The sequence below is a fragment of the Thermobia domestica genome, chromosome 3, assembly GCF_964235325.1.
Source record: "Thermobia domestica chromosome 3, izTheDome1.hap1.1, whole genome shotgun sequence".
Classification (NCBI taxonomy): domain Eukaryota; kingdom Metazoa; phylum Arthropoda; class Insecta; order Zygentoma; family Lepismatidae; genus Thermobia; species Thermobia domestica.
Genome location: NC_137456.1, coordinates 142,861,263 through 142,876,874, shown reverse-complemented (window position 1 = coordinate 142,876,874; position 15,612 = coordinate 142,861,263). Strand labels below are relative to the sequence as shown.

Below are 15,612 nucleotides of genomic sequence, written 5' to 3'. Positions count from 1 at the left end.
TTTGAAGAACACTAGAATTCCAATATAATAAAGAAACACCAAAGAGCCAACGAAAGCACTTTCACTAATGAACAAGAACCTGTGTGTGGACGATTTATATTTTAGAACCAAGAACGTAGCAACACTATTTCATTGTTAATTGACGTAATAATCCGGAAAAATTATTTGACATTCAATAATAGTATGTACATTATTGATTTTAGAAAGTAATTCGTAATACGTTTTCACTTTCCTTTTAAGTGAGCACAACTACTACTTCAGATACATGCTTGGAATAAAGAAGTCTCGAAGCAGACAGTAAAGACAAGTGATTACTTACCACAAAATTAGTTCTTTTAAGAAAAAATATTGCAAAACGCAAATGATGAAGTTTTTCGTTAACACGTTCGCTGCTGAGGACGCCCATCGGCGTTCAGTACTGAATTTGGCATATGCGTCGGACGCCTCTCGGCGCTTGTCCCTGCAGTTGATTCACTTTACCACCAGCGCTAGTGCAGGTATTGGCGGGAAAGTGAATCAGCTGCAGGGACAAGCGCCAAGTGGCGTCCGGCGCATATGCCAAATTCAGTACTGGATGCCTATGGGCGTCCTCAGCAGCGAACGTGTTAACGCCTTATCAAACTGCCGGAATAGGAAAAAAGAAATGAGCAATAACTGAGGAACGTGTAATTCTTTGCCGTTTAGGCGTTCAGAGTCACGTGAAAGGATTCAGGTTCAAAGCGAAGATAATTCAGTTAAGGGAGTAAAACTCGTGACACGGTCAAGAAAAGTTAGGAAGAGATAATAAAAGCTGAGAAAAAGTGTGTGTATATAACAGTGAAAATGTTTAAAACTCGAATAAACATAAGAAATAATCTCACTCTTTCTTCATCTCGAGAAGGAGCTATTGCAGCCCGCAGAGAATGCGAGAAAAGAAGAAAATATAAAGATGTGCTCGATAGGTACACCTTGTCTCAAAAAGGTTGAGCGCATTCTTTATTGGTATTTTGAGGCAAAAATTTTCTAAGTCCAGCTTCGGGTATCTTCGGGAAAAAGTAAGCCAGGTTCGAACCTCCAAGCCAGCCTTTGCAATCGGGAAAAAGTTTGCAGATGTGTTTTTCTTCTTTTAAATATAATAAGACTTGTTACCAAGTGTTTAAAAAAGCAACATTGATTGAAATACTTAATGATACAATATTTCGAAACCTTTTTTTTTTAATGTTAGCACATGCTTGTTTGTCATTTAGCTCTCCATACGTAATGGAACATTTAAATACGTTAAGGAATCTTTCCATATGTAAAAGAATGCTCAAAGTTAAGAAATAGAACATAATTATCGCCTGAGTACTAAAATAAAAGTCAAAGTAGAACAGAAACAGCGTTTGTAATGGATATGAATGTCATAATTATCTTGAGATCCGTTACACCTCGCTAGAAGGTTGTGTTAGCTCATTGGTAAGCTGTCGGATTTTAAATCATAAGGTTGAGGGTTCGAATCCCGTCTAGGCTAATCCTTTTTTTAAAATTATATTTTCCGCAATGCATGAAAAATTATATAAAATAATTACATTAGAATACATAAGTTGTGTATATATAACATAATCATTGCAGAACATAGTAATTATTATGTTTAAAATATAACATCTGAGATAATTTTCACAGTAGGTCGGTATTATATATGAGGATGTAAATACAAGTTAGGAAAATCATTTAATAGCAATAAATAAGTTATGTAGTGTATTTATTTGCATCTATTTGTCATACAGATGTAACTTCTCAATATTCTCATTACAGCATGTCATTTACATTCGTGAAATACAATATATTCCTACGGATATAGAAAGTGTATAAACAGAGTACCCAAAGTCGTATCCTGCTTCAAGATACATAACTTTTCCCGATCCCCTTAACGTCACGGGAAGAAACACAAATTCTCTTTAGAACGGAATGTCGTTACTTAGAGTCTCATTCGAATACGTTGAATATGCTTTTGTATATTCATCTCTCTCTCTCTCTCTCTCTCTCTCTCTCTCTCTCTCTCTCTCTCTTTCGCTTTGTTTATGTGTCTGTGTATGTGTGTTGCGGAATATCCCAAGTTGAATACAACATTTGCCAAGTATATGAGGATCATTGTCATCGAATACCAGAAATTGAAAATCGTATTTCTTCAGATTGGGTTTGCGTGTTCATGTTAGCTCACTGGTAGAGTACGGACTTGCCAATAAAGAGGTCTTGAGTTCAAAGCCTACAGATAATTATCATTCTTTTGTTGGTAGGATTGCACAGAAATCGGATACAAGGAGTGGTTTACTTCTAGAAATATTTTCAGAAGCGTTTAGGTAGCCCTGAAAAGGGCTGTTTTCGGGAGTTAAGGCTGGGACATTAATATTGTGTCCAAGACCCTTCTGAATTTATTACACGCTCCATTCTTCTGGGCATGGAATCTATTACATGGGTGACAAATCTATCTCCTTCCCCTACCTCCAGCCATGCTTCGGAAACAAGATGCCACAGGTCATCCTGAGTTCTTGGTAGATCTGCCTCAGGTCAACTTTCCCTTAGAGTACGCTTCACTTCTGCCCACATATTTTCCATGAGATTGAGGTCTGCTCCACGAGCGGCCAGTCGATTAAATCAATCTCAGGATGCCCTGCGAACCATTCCTGAATCACACGGGAAGTATGTATTGGCGACTGGTATTGCTGGAACTGAATTACACCATCAGGCTGAAATACTCGTACAGATAGCACCATGATATTACTGATAATGTCTAAGTACTGAGCATTGTCCAGATGTCCTTCAATTCTATGAAGCTGTCCTGCTCCGCGACTGGAAATCCAACCCCAACATAAAATAGATACATGGCCACTGCGATTGCAAGCAGCCACATATCCATGGTCATATCGGGTGCCTCTCGGACGATACACAAAACGGCGTCCCTCCTTTGATGTTGTGAATATGGATTCATCTGAGAAAACTACGTTTTCCCAATTGAGACCCACATTCGCCTGTGCAAACGCGAGACGGTAAATTTTGTGGTCGCCTGAGAGTTTTTCCTTCACGGCAGCAACACGGCCACGTAACCCAGCATGACGAAGCCTTCGCAGAGCTGTATGCTTACTACCAGGAAAGAGAGAAACTTCCCTTAGCTGTCTAGACGTCCTTAGTGGGTCTAACCGGGCTTCGTTTACTAATCTCGCATCTTGGGCTTCGGTTGACACATGCGGACGACCAGGAGATCGTAAATTATCAGTCTGACCTGTAGCACCATATTTCCGAATCCATCGCCTTCCTGTAGAGGCCGGGACACCTACTCGCCTGCTAGCTGCAGTTGCAGAATAACCTTCCAACTCCCATAAAGTAATTACTGCTGTACGTCTATCCATAGTTACCAATGTTCTGAGCTGTGAGAAGGAAGCAATAGGTAAAAGCTAGTACCTGACGTGTGATTGGTTACTTGCACGACACGCCTATTGTGGGGAACAGCGTTGCCAGATCTAGCATAATGATGCTAGATCTAGCATAATTTGCATGTCTCTAGCATCTAGCATCTTGCTTTTAGCATCCTGCCCAAATCTAGCACAATTTCAGCAAGTTTATCAAAAAGCCGTAAAACCTGAAGATGAGAAAGAAGTTGGTCGTGGGAAGAAAAAGAACGGCAGAAATGTATCCTCTTCCATTGATTCATACAGTCGGTAAACCATACAGGCAGTCTTATTTTTCGAAGTAAGTTCGAAACGTCTTTGGGCTTTTTTTGTGGCTCCACCCAGGGTTTTCTAATCCTTTAACTCCGACGCATGGGCGGAGCTATGGGGGCCATTCTCCCCCCAACTTTTTGACAACTTCACCATCTTTATTTCTGACTTCATGATCATATTTATTCCTGAAATGACAGCTCCGAGACCGACCAAAAATCTTCCCCCCCCCCAGCAGACGATTCCCAACTCCGCTTATGCTGCGAAGTAATTTTCTTTCAAAATATGTAAACAAAAACTTTGCATTCATTTATACGACATATACGCCATTGAATCTGGCAACGACTGCATTAATTTAGTTGAGTTAAAATTTTGGTGCGTGAAGTATTGAGTTCTATCCATGCATTCTTGCTCTCTGTGTATTTTAAGTTACGTTATCGTATCTCAACTTCGTTTTTTTAAACTCCTGAATTAGTAATTATGAGGATCTAGCATAATTTGACCGAATCTAGCATAAGTTCGATCAGGTTTTGGAATAATTCCGAGCTGTGAGTCTGGCAACGCTGGTGGGGAACGACTTGGTCAACGACTCGCGAAAGAAATCTGAAAATGGTGCGCCGTAATAATAATATTAAAAACAGTTTTTATAAAGGAATATTAATACATACGAAAAGCTGTTTAAAGAATGAATTGTTATACTGACTTTACACGTATGAAAACATATACCATATACCAAACAGATTGAGCGATATGATGATAGCTGTTTTGAGACAAACACTTTCGAAGTCCAACTTCGGGTATCTTCGGAAAACAGTAAACTAAAGCTGCTGGTTCGAACCTCCAAAGCCAACCTTAGTAATCGGGAAACGATGTACAGATATGTTTTTCCTTCTGTTAAATATAATAAGACATGTTCAAATGGTATTAAGTGTAGAAAAAAGTAACATTGAAATACTTAATGATACAATATTTCGAGACTATGTATTCACACTCTCGTTTCGTCATTGTGATTTCCATACGGAAAAGAGCATTTACGTATGAGCTCAGTTATATTTCAGAAGCAGCTTCCGAAAAGCGGTCATATTAGCTCAGTGGTACACCACCGAGCGCTTAAATCGTGAGTTCGATACCCGTTCAGGTGAAATTCTTTTATGATATTTTACTTTCCTCAATGCATGAAAATTATGTAAAATAGTTACATTACAATTCATCAGTTGTATATATCAGTTGAATATATATATTCATATCATCAGTTGTATATATCAGTTGAATATATATATTCATATCATTTCACGACATAAGTAATTCTTATCTTTAAAATATAACATCTGAGGTATTGACAGAACGTCGGTGTGTTATGTGTGAATATTGAATACAAATTTAAAAAATCGTGTAATAGCAATAAATAAGTTATGTAATGTATTTATTTGCAGCTACTTTCATCGCAGATAACTTCTCAATATTCGCATTACAGCATTTAGGTAGAGCATTTCGAAAATCGGATCGTGGTCCAAGACAAAAAACTAGCTAGCCCCAAACTGTCACGCAAGAAATTCGCGAATCGCAAAAGTAAAGTGAAGAGATTGAGAGCGGCAATTCCTTAATCGCTCTCTCTCAACTCTCTCTTATCTGCATTTATACACATAAAAGTGTATGTATGTATGTTCCAACATAACTCATGCATGCCTAGAGCAGGGTTTCTCAACCTGGGAGTCGCGGCCCCTAGGGGATCGCGAAGATAGGCGGAAGAGATAAATATAGTTAGAATCTAATACCAGAAATTATTTTTAAATATTATTTTTAATTTTGTTCTGATAAGCATACTTTTATTTTTTATACACACTGTAAAGAACAATAAAAAATAAGTCTACTGAACATTTTCAAAGGGTGTAGAATTCGTGTTACTATTCGGTTCAAAGTCTCTTGTCGTCGCGAATTCTGTCGAGAAATTTGAAGCTTAAAATATACAAAACGATAATCATGCCTGTTGTTCTGTATGGTTGCGAAACATGGTCGCTTACTCTGAGGGAAGAACATAGACTGAAAGTATTTGAGAACAAGATCCTTAGACGAATATTCGGACCCAAGAGGAACGGGAATGGGGAATGGCGGAAACTTCATAACGAGGAACTACATAATTTATACGGTTTACCCATTGTTAGGGTCGCCAAGTCTAGAAGGCTTAGGTGGGCAGGTCATGTAGCTAGAATGGAAGAAAGTAGAAACGCTTTCAAAATCTTGACTGGAAGACCAATCGGAAAACGACCATTAGGAAGACCTAGGCGCAGATGGGAGGACAATATTAAGATGGATCTCGCTGAGATAAGAATACAAAGTAGAAGCTGGATCCAATTGGCTAAGGATAGAAGTCAGTGTAGAGCTTTTGTGAACGCGGCATTGAACCTCCGGGTTCCATAGGCCATAGAGTTAGTTAGTTAGTAGAGTTGTTTAAAAATGAATTTAAATCAAAGAGGTATGATATAAAACTAATGAGAACTGTATATAGAAATACTAGAAAAATACACATGCAACAAAACCTGCACATTGAAATACAATTAAAGTTAAAACCTAATGAGATACCTAAGCATGGTGTAATTTCACTAGTGCAGCAATGTCCGGTTCAATCTTCATGACGAACATTATCAAACCATTTTCAACTGATAAGCGATTTCTTATCTTTGTTTTTATGTTTACCATAAAAAAAACACACTTTCGCACAAGTACGATATAGCAAATGGAATTATTACTTTTAAAGCAGCAATCCCCAGACCAGGATATTCTTCTCTCCTCATCAGGCAGAACTTGTCCAAGTCTTCGTTACAAAAAACCAGTTGCAAAGACTTGTAGCATGATCATTCTATTATTTGGTCAAGAAGTTGTGGGCTTAGATCGGATACGTTAATGGCCTCTTCAATGAAGGAGTTTAACATCCATCTTGAACCAGCACCTTCGTCATTGGGAATATAGATATTACAGTTACTGTATCCACTGTCAGTGCGGGGCGCCGAAAAAAGGGGCCACACATTTCGGAGGAAGTGTGTTACTCATGTTAGGAAAGTACATGTGCACATGTGTAAAATAGAAGGAAAAACGTAATAAAATGTGCTCAAAATTAAGGAAAGGTAGGGCTTATTTTGAAAATGTTATTGAGCTTCGTGCCAACCATGGTGGTGCTTCGTAGCTAGTCTGTCGACGTCACTCATATATACGGTGACATCGTACTATACTCTCGCCCCGGGCACTGATTTTCCATGGCACTGTTCACTATAAACAAAAAAATGGATTCTACTATTATAGAAATAGGTATGTTAAAAATCTCACACAAGCTTATTATAAAACAAATTATAAAAGGGTCGCTGGCAAGAGCGTGTGATAAAAGGGGATCGTGATAGGAATTAGATTGAGAACCACTGGTCTAGAGTAATTTTAACCACATTTCTTATAGTTTCAAAAAGATTGCTGTCGGGTTACCTATGGTGAATGGGAGGGGGATACATATAAAAGATTGCTAGAAAATGATCGATATTAGATTCATAGTTTTCGGGGTCGCTTAGATAAATAGTGAGACTTTCAATTTCGCTTAACTCCGATTAAGCTCTCATTAGTAGGGATGGGCACGAACGACTTTTCTTTGAAACTCGACTCGACTCGAAACAGACATCTTTGAGGTCTACTCTTGGACTCGGCGCGAAAAATATCTTCCAACTCGACTCGGATTAGAGTCAAGTCGAACCAAAACGAGCCAAATCCTGTGTGTAGTCCTACCTAGACAATACATAGACAATATTTATTCTATCATCAATTATACTACTGTTACTACAAATAATAATAATAATAATAATAATAATAATAATAATAATAATAATAATAATAATAATAATTATTATTATTATTATTATTATTATTATTATTATTATTATTATTATGACAACACCGTGTACAAACATGAACAATAGATGGTTAGTAAAGGAATATTAAAAGCTAGTTGACTGCCGACGTCGGTAGTCATGAACTCTACAAGGCAAAGATATCGTTCATTACTCTAAGCTGTAAGCGTCGGTGGACTACAGATGGTCAACTATTGACCTCTCGCCAGAAATTGGTGGCCCCGCAGCGACGATCCGTGGTGGCCCAAGTTCCATTTTGAAAACTTTACCACCAGCAGCAGAGACGCGATGAAACGCCAACGAACCACAAAATTACTCTCCCAAAATATGTCAAAATGCCTATATGTGTGATTTGTTTATATTTAGGTGAATCAAAAAAACACAAAACAAATACCCGGGGTGGACGCAAACTATCAATATTACGATTACTAGGCACGTGTTCTCCTGACTTCCCCACGGAAACGATCATAAAAGGCTTGGTTGTTGAAGGATAAATCATTGACGTCTTAATTTAGCCAATCAGACAAACCCCTACATTTCGAGTTCTAGAAGGTGATACCGTGAACCGTTTCAGATTTATTGCTTCCTGGTGGAGTACTATCCATGAGCAAAATTTGAGCATAATAGCCGACATGCATCTTCGGTGCCTCTTATCTTTAGTACAATTTTAACCAGAGATGGTGTGGGTCAATGAAAATTTGATCCACGACCCACCATGACCCACTATCACCCACCACCCAAATGCCCCATTGGCCCACTCTGACCCATCAACCATCGTGATCCACTCTGACCCACCACCAACTATGAACCACTCTGAACCATTGTTACCAACTCCGACCCACCAAAACCCATCGACATCAACTCTGACCGATGGCCCACGTCCTCCTCTCCATTGACTAAAGAGGTTACACTTGTAATAAAACAAGACTGTGAAATTATCACTTATCGGAGTTTGAATTTCTACCGTCAATGGCTCAAGCACCTCTCTGTTACAATACTGGTGGGTCTGACCTTTACGATATATAATGGCAAAGTGTTTCTCATCTTCCAAATTAAAATGAATTTAAATTTATCATATATAATTATTTCTTTGTTGCCTTACAGACACATTTCAGTAGAAAATAGGGTGAAATTTGAAAGTTTCAAATCAATGAAAAGTAGACCAACGTAAAAAAAAAAAAAAAAAAAAAAAAAAAAAAAAAAAAAAAAAAAAGAGAGAGAGAGAGAAACTAATTTTCTATATAATTAAGCATGCCGTACTAATTGAAAATGCCCATGTTACAAATTTTATGGCCATTTTTCTCTAACTTTATGGCTTGATTGCCTTATGCTCGGAACGCTCCATACATTAAACACCAGCTTCAGCAATTATAAATAGAAAGCAGTGGGTATAAAATTCAAAAAGAACTTTAGTATGCATTACTCAATTTGTTTCTCAACTAATATCAATCGTTTTCGATTATTTTTACAAATCAACCCACTACCAATTTCCAATATATAGAAAATGCACCCCCGTCCCCCCGCCCATAAAAGATAATTTTAAAAAATGCCAGGACATATTTTCTTTATTTTTAATAAAGAGTTATATGTTGAATTTCAGCTCTCAGTTGAACGGCTTGTAAGATACTAAATTTTTCGCAAAAATTCGGACTTCTACTCCCCCTAAGGATATGTATTATAATGAAAGTGACACGCGTATGGTAACTTCCCAGTTGGGAATGGAGCCTGATTATATACCAAACGTCAATTCATTTGACTTTGCAATTTGACCGTGATGATTACGCAGACATAGTTACTTTCAATTTTTTATGATACATATCCTTATTTCATATGTTACAGATGATTCAAAAATATTTTTTCAAGCAGTTAGCTCCTCTAGAATCTCACAGGCTGCATCCAGAAATCCAACTCCTACTATCCTATGACAATCCAAAAGTGACTGAACTTTTTTTTATTAGGAACAAATGACAAAAGAAAAATGGAGATCTTGAAAGTAAAATGTAGAAAAGCTCGGTGCCCCCAATAACTACATATTTCTCCACCCCTTCATCCCGAACTTAAAAATAAAACTTAATTCGAATATGGTTAATTAGTGAATTTATTACAGTTAAATTCCACTCACTACATGCTACAGCTACAACTATGTAACAAAAAATAACAACTGTGAAACATGTTCTGAATTACTATTAGATTTCTTACGCTATTATTAAACATATTAGAATAGTAAAAGAGGATTGTTCGTGAAATAGTATATTTGCTCTTGATTTATAACTTTTTCATACGGAAAAAATTAAAATATTGTTCAAGTTTTAAACTTTGCACTCTGCAAATATGTTGCCCTCTAGGCAATGGGACTAATGTGAAATATGGACTAATGTGGACTAATGGGAAATGCTGCACTGTTAGCGGCGCTGAAAACTTACGATTCGATTCTAATATCGAATGATTTCGATATCTTTATGTCGCTACGTAACCACCCTGGGTGCTAATGGAAGCTTAATTGGACTTGAATTGAAAGTAGAACTATTCACCTAAGCGACCACGAAACTATAGATTCGATACTAATATCGACCCGTTTCTAGCATTTTTGATATGTATCCCGACAGTACTCTTTTTCCAGACTGTAAGAAATATAGTTAAAATTGCTCTAGATATATCAGAATTATGTTGAAATACACACATAAATCCACTTTTATATTCTGTATAAATAGAGAGTGAGCGAGCGAGCGAGCGAGCGAGAGAGGCCGACTCAAGGCATCACCACCTCCACATTGCAAAAGCATATATCAGGAATTGAATTGAAAATCTATGTAAAGACTTTCTGCTGTGGCATGCTTCATAAGGGCAATTCCAGTCTGCTCACGTGACCTTTGGGGTTCATGAATTTTTTTTGCGAGCGTTCCGACTTTGGATTCTCTGTTTATACCTTCTGTTTATGCATCGAATAACTTTTCAAGAACATAAATGACATTCTGTATTATGAATGTTGAGAATTACCCTCTATATGACAAATAGCTGCAAATAAATACACTACATGATTTATTTATTGCTATTGAACGAGTTTCTTAACTTGTATTTACATCCTCATATATAATACCGACCTACTGTGAAAATTATCTCAGATGTTATATTTAAAACATAATAATTACTATGTTCTGCAATGATTATGTTATATATACACAACTTATGTATTCTAATGTAATTATTTTATATAATTTTTCATGCATTGCGGAAAATATAATTTAAAAAAAAGGATTAGCCTAGACGGGATTCGAACCCTCAACCTTATGATTTGAAATCCGACAGCTTACCAATGAGCTAACACAACCTTCTAGCGAGGTGTAACGGATCTCAAGATAATTATGACATTCATATCCATTACAAACGCTTTTTCTGTTCTACTTTGACTTTTATTTTAGTACTCAGGCGATAATTATGTTCTATTTCTTAACTTTGAGCATTCTTTTACATATGGAAAGATTCCTTAACGTATTTAAATGTTCCATTACGTATGGAGAGCTAAATGACAAACAAGCATGTGCTAACATTAAAAAAAAAAAAGGTTTCGAAATATTGTATCATTAAGTATTTCAATCAATGTTGCTTTTTTAAACACTTGGTAACAAGTCTTATTATATTTAAAAGAAGAAAAACACATCTGCAAACTTTTTCCCGATTGCAAAGGCTGGCTTGGAGGTTCGAACCTGGCTTACTTTTTCCCGAAGATACCCGAAGCTGGACTTAGAAAATTATTGCCTCAAAACACCAGTAAAGAATGCGCTCAACCTTTTTGAGACAAGGTGTACATGTTCGCGCCCGTAGCCATTGAATCGAACGGCATTTGGGGCCTCGAAGGGCTCAATTTCATCAAAGAAGTAGGCCAACGTATTACACACCTTACTGGTGACAAGCGGGCTACTACTTTTCTGATACAACGTATCAGCATAGCAGTTCAGCGAGGAAATGTGGCTCCCATTTTAGGTACATTACCTCCTGGAAAATTATTAGAAGTTTTCCTTTTATAACTGACTGTTCAGAATTTACTGTTTAAATTATCTTTCGAAAGTATTATTTTGTCTTTGCTGGCTGAGAATAAAATAATTTTCCAAAATTAAAAAAAAAAAAAAAAAAAAAAGTTACAATGTATTAGAATGTAACGTGCAGTTTTACTATACGATCCACACAGAAATTCATAAAAAAAAAACACACTTCTTTCTTTAAAAAAGAAATAATTATTCAAATAAAACAACGTAAATATTATGTAGAAAATAATGAAAAATAATCTAAAATAATAGTAAAAGTAGAAATAGGTACAAGGCAAAATGGGGAAGTGAGGTAAGTTGCACTCGTTATAGACAGTAAGGATTAGGGTTGTTTCGCTAATAGGATGATAGTATATCTTCCCAAGAATTGAGTGAGAACGTTTGAAATCGCTAATTTTATAGTCAAGTATTTTTTTCTTCATAATTAAATTGTTTGCGGGCAGTATAGATGGAACATTCCACGTGGGAGAGTGCTCACGAAAGTTTTTTTTTGGTTTGATTTGAGCTTAGCGTCCCTTTCAGTAGAGAGACTATATGTAACATGGACCTACAGTTTAACATAGGATCCGAACCACATGAGCTCCCGCCGAGAATCGAACCTGAGTCTCCCGCGCCAAAGGCGTGTACGCTATCCACATAGTCACGAGGGAGCTCTGACGAAAGGATTTTAAGGTGAGAGGTTCTTTTAATTGCCAATCCACATTGTAAGAGGCGTTTGATATGGTGAGTGTACATGTACTTGAAACAAAAATATTGTACACAAATGGTAGGTTTGATACGTAAGTCTCGAGACTTCCGTTCTCAAGTCTTGATGTCTAATCAAGAAAGATAACGATTTGTTTAGTGGAGAAGGAACTGATGCCAATGTGAGCCGCTTAAGGAATTGTTTTATAAATTTTTTTTTAAAAAAAGTAGTACTTTCTCTCCTTTAGTGGGTTTTCTCGGATGCTCTCGTTTCCTCCCACATTCTCGTTCCACCAGTTCTTCTGTCATCATTCACTTGCTTTAATCATCGTCTCCCTTACCCTAAAGGACATAATCGTGGACTTAAATTGAAAGATTTCATTTCATTTTCGTTTCTTCTTTAGTGTTAGGAATGTATAGAACAAGCATTAATCGTTGAATTTCTATACACTTCAGTGAGAACATTGTCAAAATACAGGTAAGGAAAATGGGATAGAATGAATGGGAATTTCTTACACAGATTGTAAATACACTAACACATTAAAACTTTCTTATTTATAATATGTGAGTTTATACAATTGTATAATTAATTTATTTTTATTCTTCCCCTTTTTGACGCTACTGCTAAAGCGAAAATTATAATTAATAGTTCTAAGGTCTGTAACTCACTACAGAAGAGCAAAGTAAGTTCTTCCTGAATTTATTTGTAATAGCAGTCGAATTTACCGAAGCACTTTTTACAGTCTGTAGGAATACTTCAACACTGATTGATACATACTAGGAAAATGTGTATGAGTTGAAACCAGATGAGAAATTGAAATGATGATGACCGGAGAGTTAGTTATCTTGGCGTCCCATCGGTAGGTTGACGTAGGAGGGCCATGCGATTGCCCATGACAGAGCGCTTGATTAACAGGAAGTTATTTCCTACTGCGTGTGGCTTATGAGGGGGGAAAGAAGCTAGTGGCTTCGCGAATTGTGATGAGCATGTGAGATTATAAACCAGTATTTAGAAACTCTTCGTGAGTACTGGATTATTGGTGTATTATGAAGTAACAGGGAGCCAGGGCAGTACACGTGTTCAAACGTGATACTACCTGTTTCTGTTATACAGTATATACAGCGTAATATCAAAAATGTTTCATAGACATTAGTAGGTAATATATGTTGAATGATGACACTACACATCGTTACAATAAAGCAAGGAACCCAAACTTTTAGTGGTGGATTTTCCGTATTTTGTTCGCTCATATTTCATATATAAGTATTTAATTAATAACTGCAGTGTGACATAATCAGTTTCTCTATGGGATATTCAGATATGACACTTTCGTTGGTAGGAGTATTTTGTTCGGACAATGTCTTCTGAAATAGTTCGCTATAAGTTTGGTAACATTTCATTGAAAACTCTGCTGAAAGAATTCAGTGTAAGAAATGAAAAAGAAAGTTAGTGTAATGGTCGTGTGATTATAGTTGTGGATGTGCCACAATGTTAGGGAAATAGTATTAACTTCTTGCCATACTTAGTGGTGATCACTTTAACAATAATTGTACGTGTTAGTGATATAATGTAAGTTCTTTTTGCTGTGAAATAATTGTGAACGAATTACCTTAAATTTGATTCTCATCTTCCCGTTGAATGATTGTTAATCTTTATTTTTCTATTTGAACAGGATTTTGATACCTTTATTTGACCCTGATACCAACATGCTCTTCCTTGCTGGCAAAGGTGATACAACTATTTCATACATGGAAGTTACTGATAGGGAACCATATCTTACCGAAGGTATTCGGCACACAGGCGAGCAAACAAAAGGAGCTTGTCTTGTTCCAAAACGAGCCTTGACAATAATGCAGGGAGAAGTTAATCGAGTACTTCAGCTCACTTCAAATGCAGTGATTCCAATTATGTATCAAGTGCCAAGGAAGGTAATAACTGGTTTCTTGACAATATTATAAATATTGTTGGAGTAATAAATATAATATGTAATTATTGTGTAAGCACAAAATGGTGCAAGGTTGCACCATACTCAGTTGGTAAGGTTAAGGGTCAAATAGTCTGTGAAAACAATCTTTAATATAGTTACAGAACGTTTGATATATATATATGTATGTACGTATGTAGATTTAGAGAATCAAAAATGGAAGTTCAGAGGTATTTCATAAGAAGATATTAGGTTATAGGTGCATAGATCATCATTGATGAACGATACATAAGGTGAAATGAGCAGAAGATGGTGTTACAAATAAATATGGAGTCACATTCAGTGCCAATGGTGAACGTAGTTGTGTTGAGGTTACTCTACATAAGAATTCAGAGGATTACTGACCAATAGACCGATTACTACAACCCAAGACTAAGTATATCACTCGGCACAGAACAGCCATAGATTACAACTACCGATTCTACAAGCATTATCCAGTCCTCAAGTTAACAAGTAACAAATATGAAATAGATTATAAAAAGGGTAACTTTCCAATGAAATTTGTTGAATTGCCTTCCTTTATTTTGCTAGGACTTATGTGGTATACCTAGGTATAGGTATATATTTGAACTGTTAGTTTCCAAACAATAAAATTTTCACCCATTACATTTTATACATATTTATATATTACATTTCTTTTAATATATTTTTGTTCTAATGCGAGTAGTTTATTTTATTTTGTATTTAAGACACTTTTTTAAATGGAAAAACAATATAGAAATTTAAACAATATTATTAGGGGTGCAAAGAATAGGGAGTTAATGGTTTCAAGCCTTCAATATCTCTAAGCATAAAATTAAGGGCGTTAAAATTATGTACAAAAGATCTTCAACGATTGGTCGTTTTATCATACATAAGAACAAAAAAATTAAATATGAATAAGGAAAATTTATTAAGTAGTAGGATTCCATTATTAACAGTTTTATTCAGAAATATAAAGTCATCGATAATTTGCGTGGTATTAGATCTTGGGATATACATGTATCCTACTGTTAAAATGTTCCAATTTATTTTGCTTATTTATTTTGTCGTTTCGTTACAGTCTTACCGTGATTTTCATGCCGAATTGTTCCCCGACACAACAGGATGCTCAACTCAGCTTTTAGCTGAGCAGTGGATGAAAGGAACTGATCAAGCTGTGCCAAAAATTAGTTTAGATCCAGCTCAACGAAAAAGTGACACCAGCCAGGTAACACAAAACACAAATAATATTTACTACTTTTTGTTTGTCTTCTTTATTTATACATAGCTATAAGATTATGCGTAAATCTATAGAAGTTGCGATATCTATTAACTTTATTAATCAGCTAAATGGTGAGAGAACGAAACAATTAGTTAG

General features: G+C 36.2%; 1 protein-coding gene across 4 annotated transcripts in view; it reads left to right on the top strand.

Annotated features, from left to right (window-relative positions):
* The window catches only part of pod1 (coronin), a 112,171-nt gene that overhangs the window by 30,801 nt on the left and 65,758 nt on the right, over window positions 1-15,612 (top strand). For all 4 annotated transcript variants that reach the window (XM_081751772.1, XM_081751769.1, XM_081751771.1 and 1 more), the window contains exons 7-8: window positions 13,962-14,217; window positions 15,316-15,462. In XM_081751772.1, coding sequence (XP_081607898.1) covers window positions 13,962-14,217; window positions 15,316-15,462 — 403 coding nt within the window. The remainder of the gene's footprint in view (window positions 1-13,961; window positions 14,218-15,315; window positions 15,463-15,612) is intronic.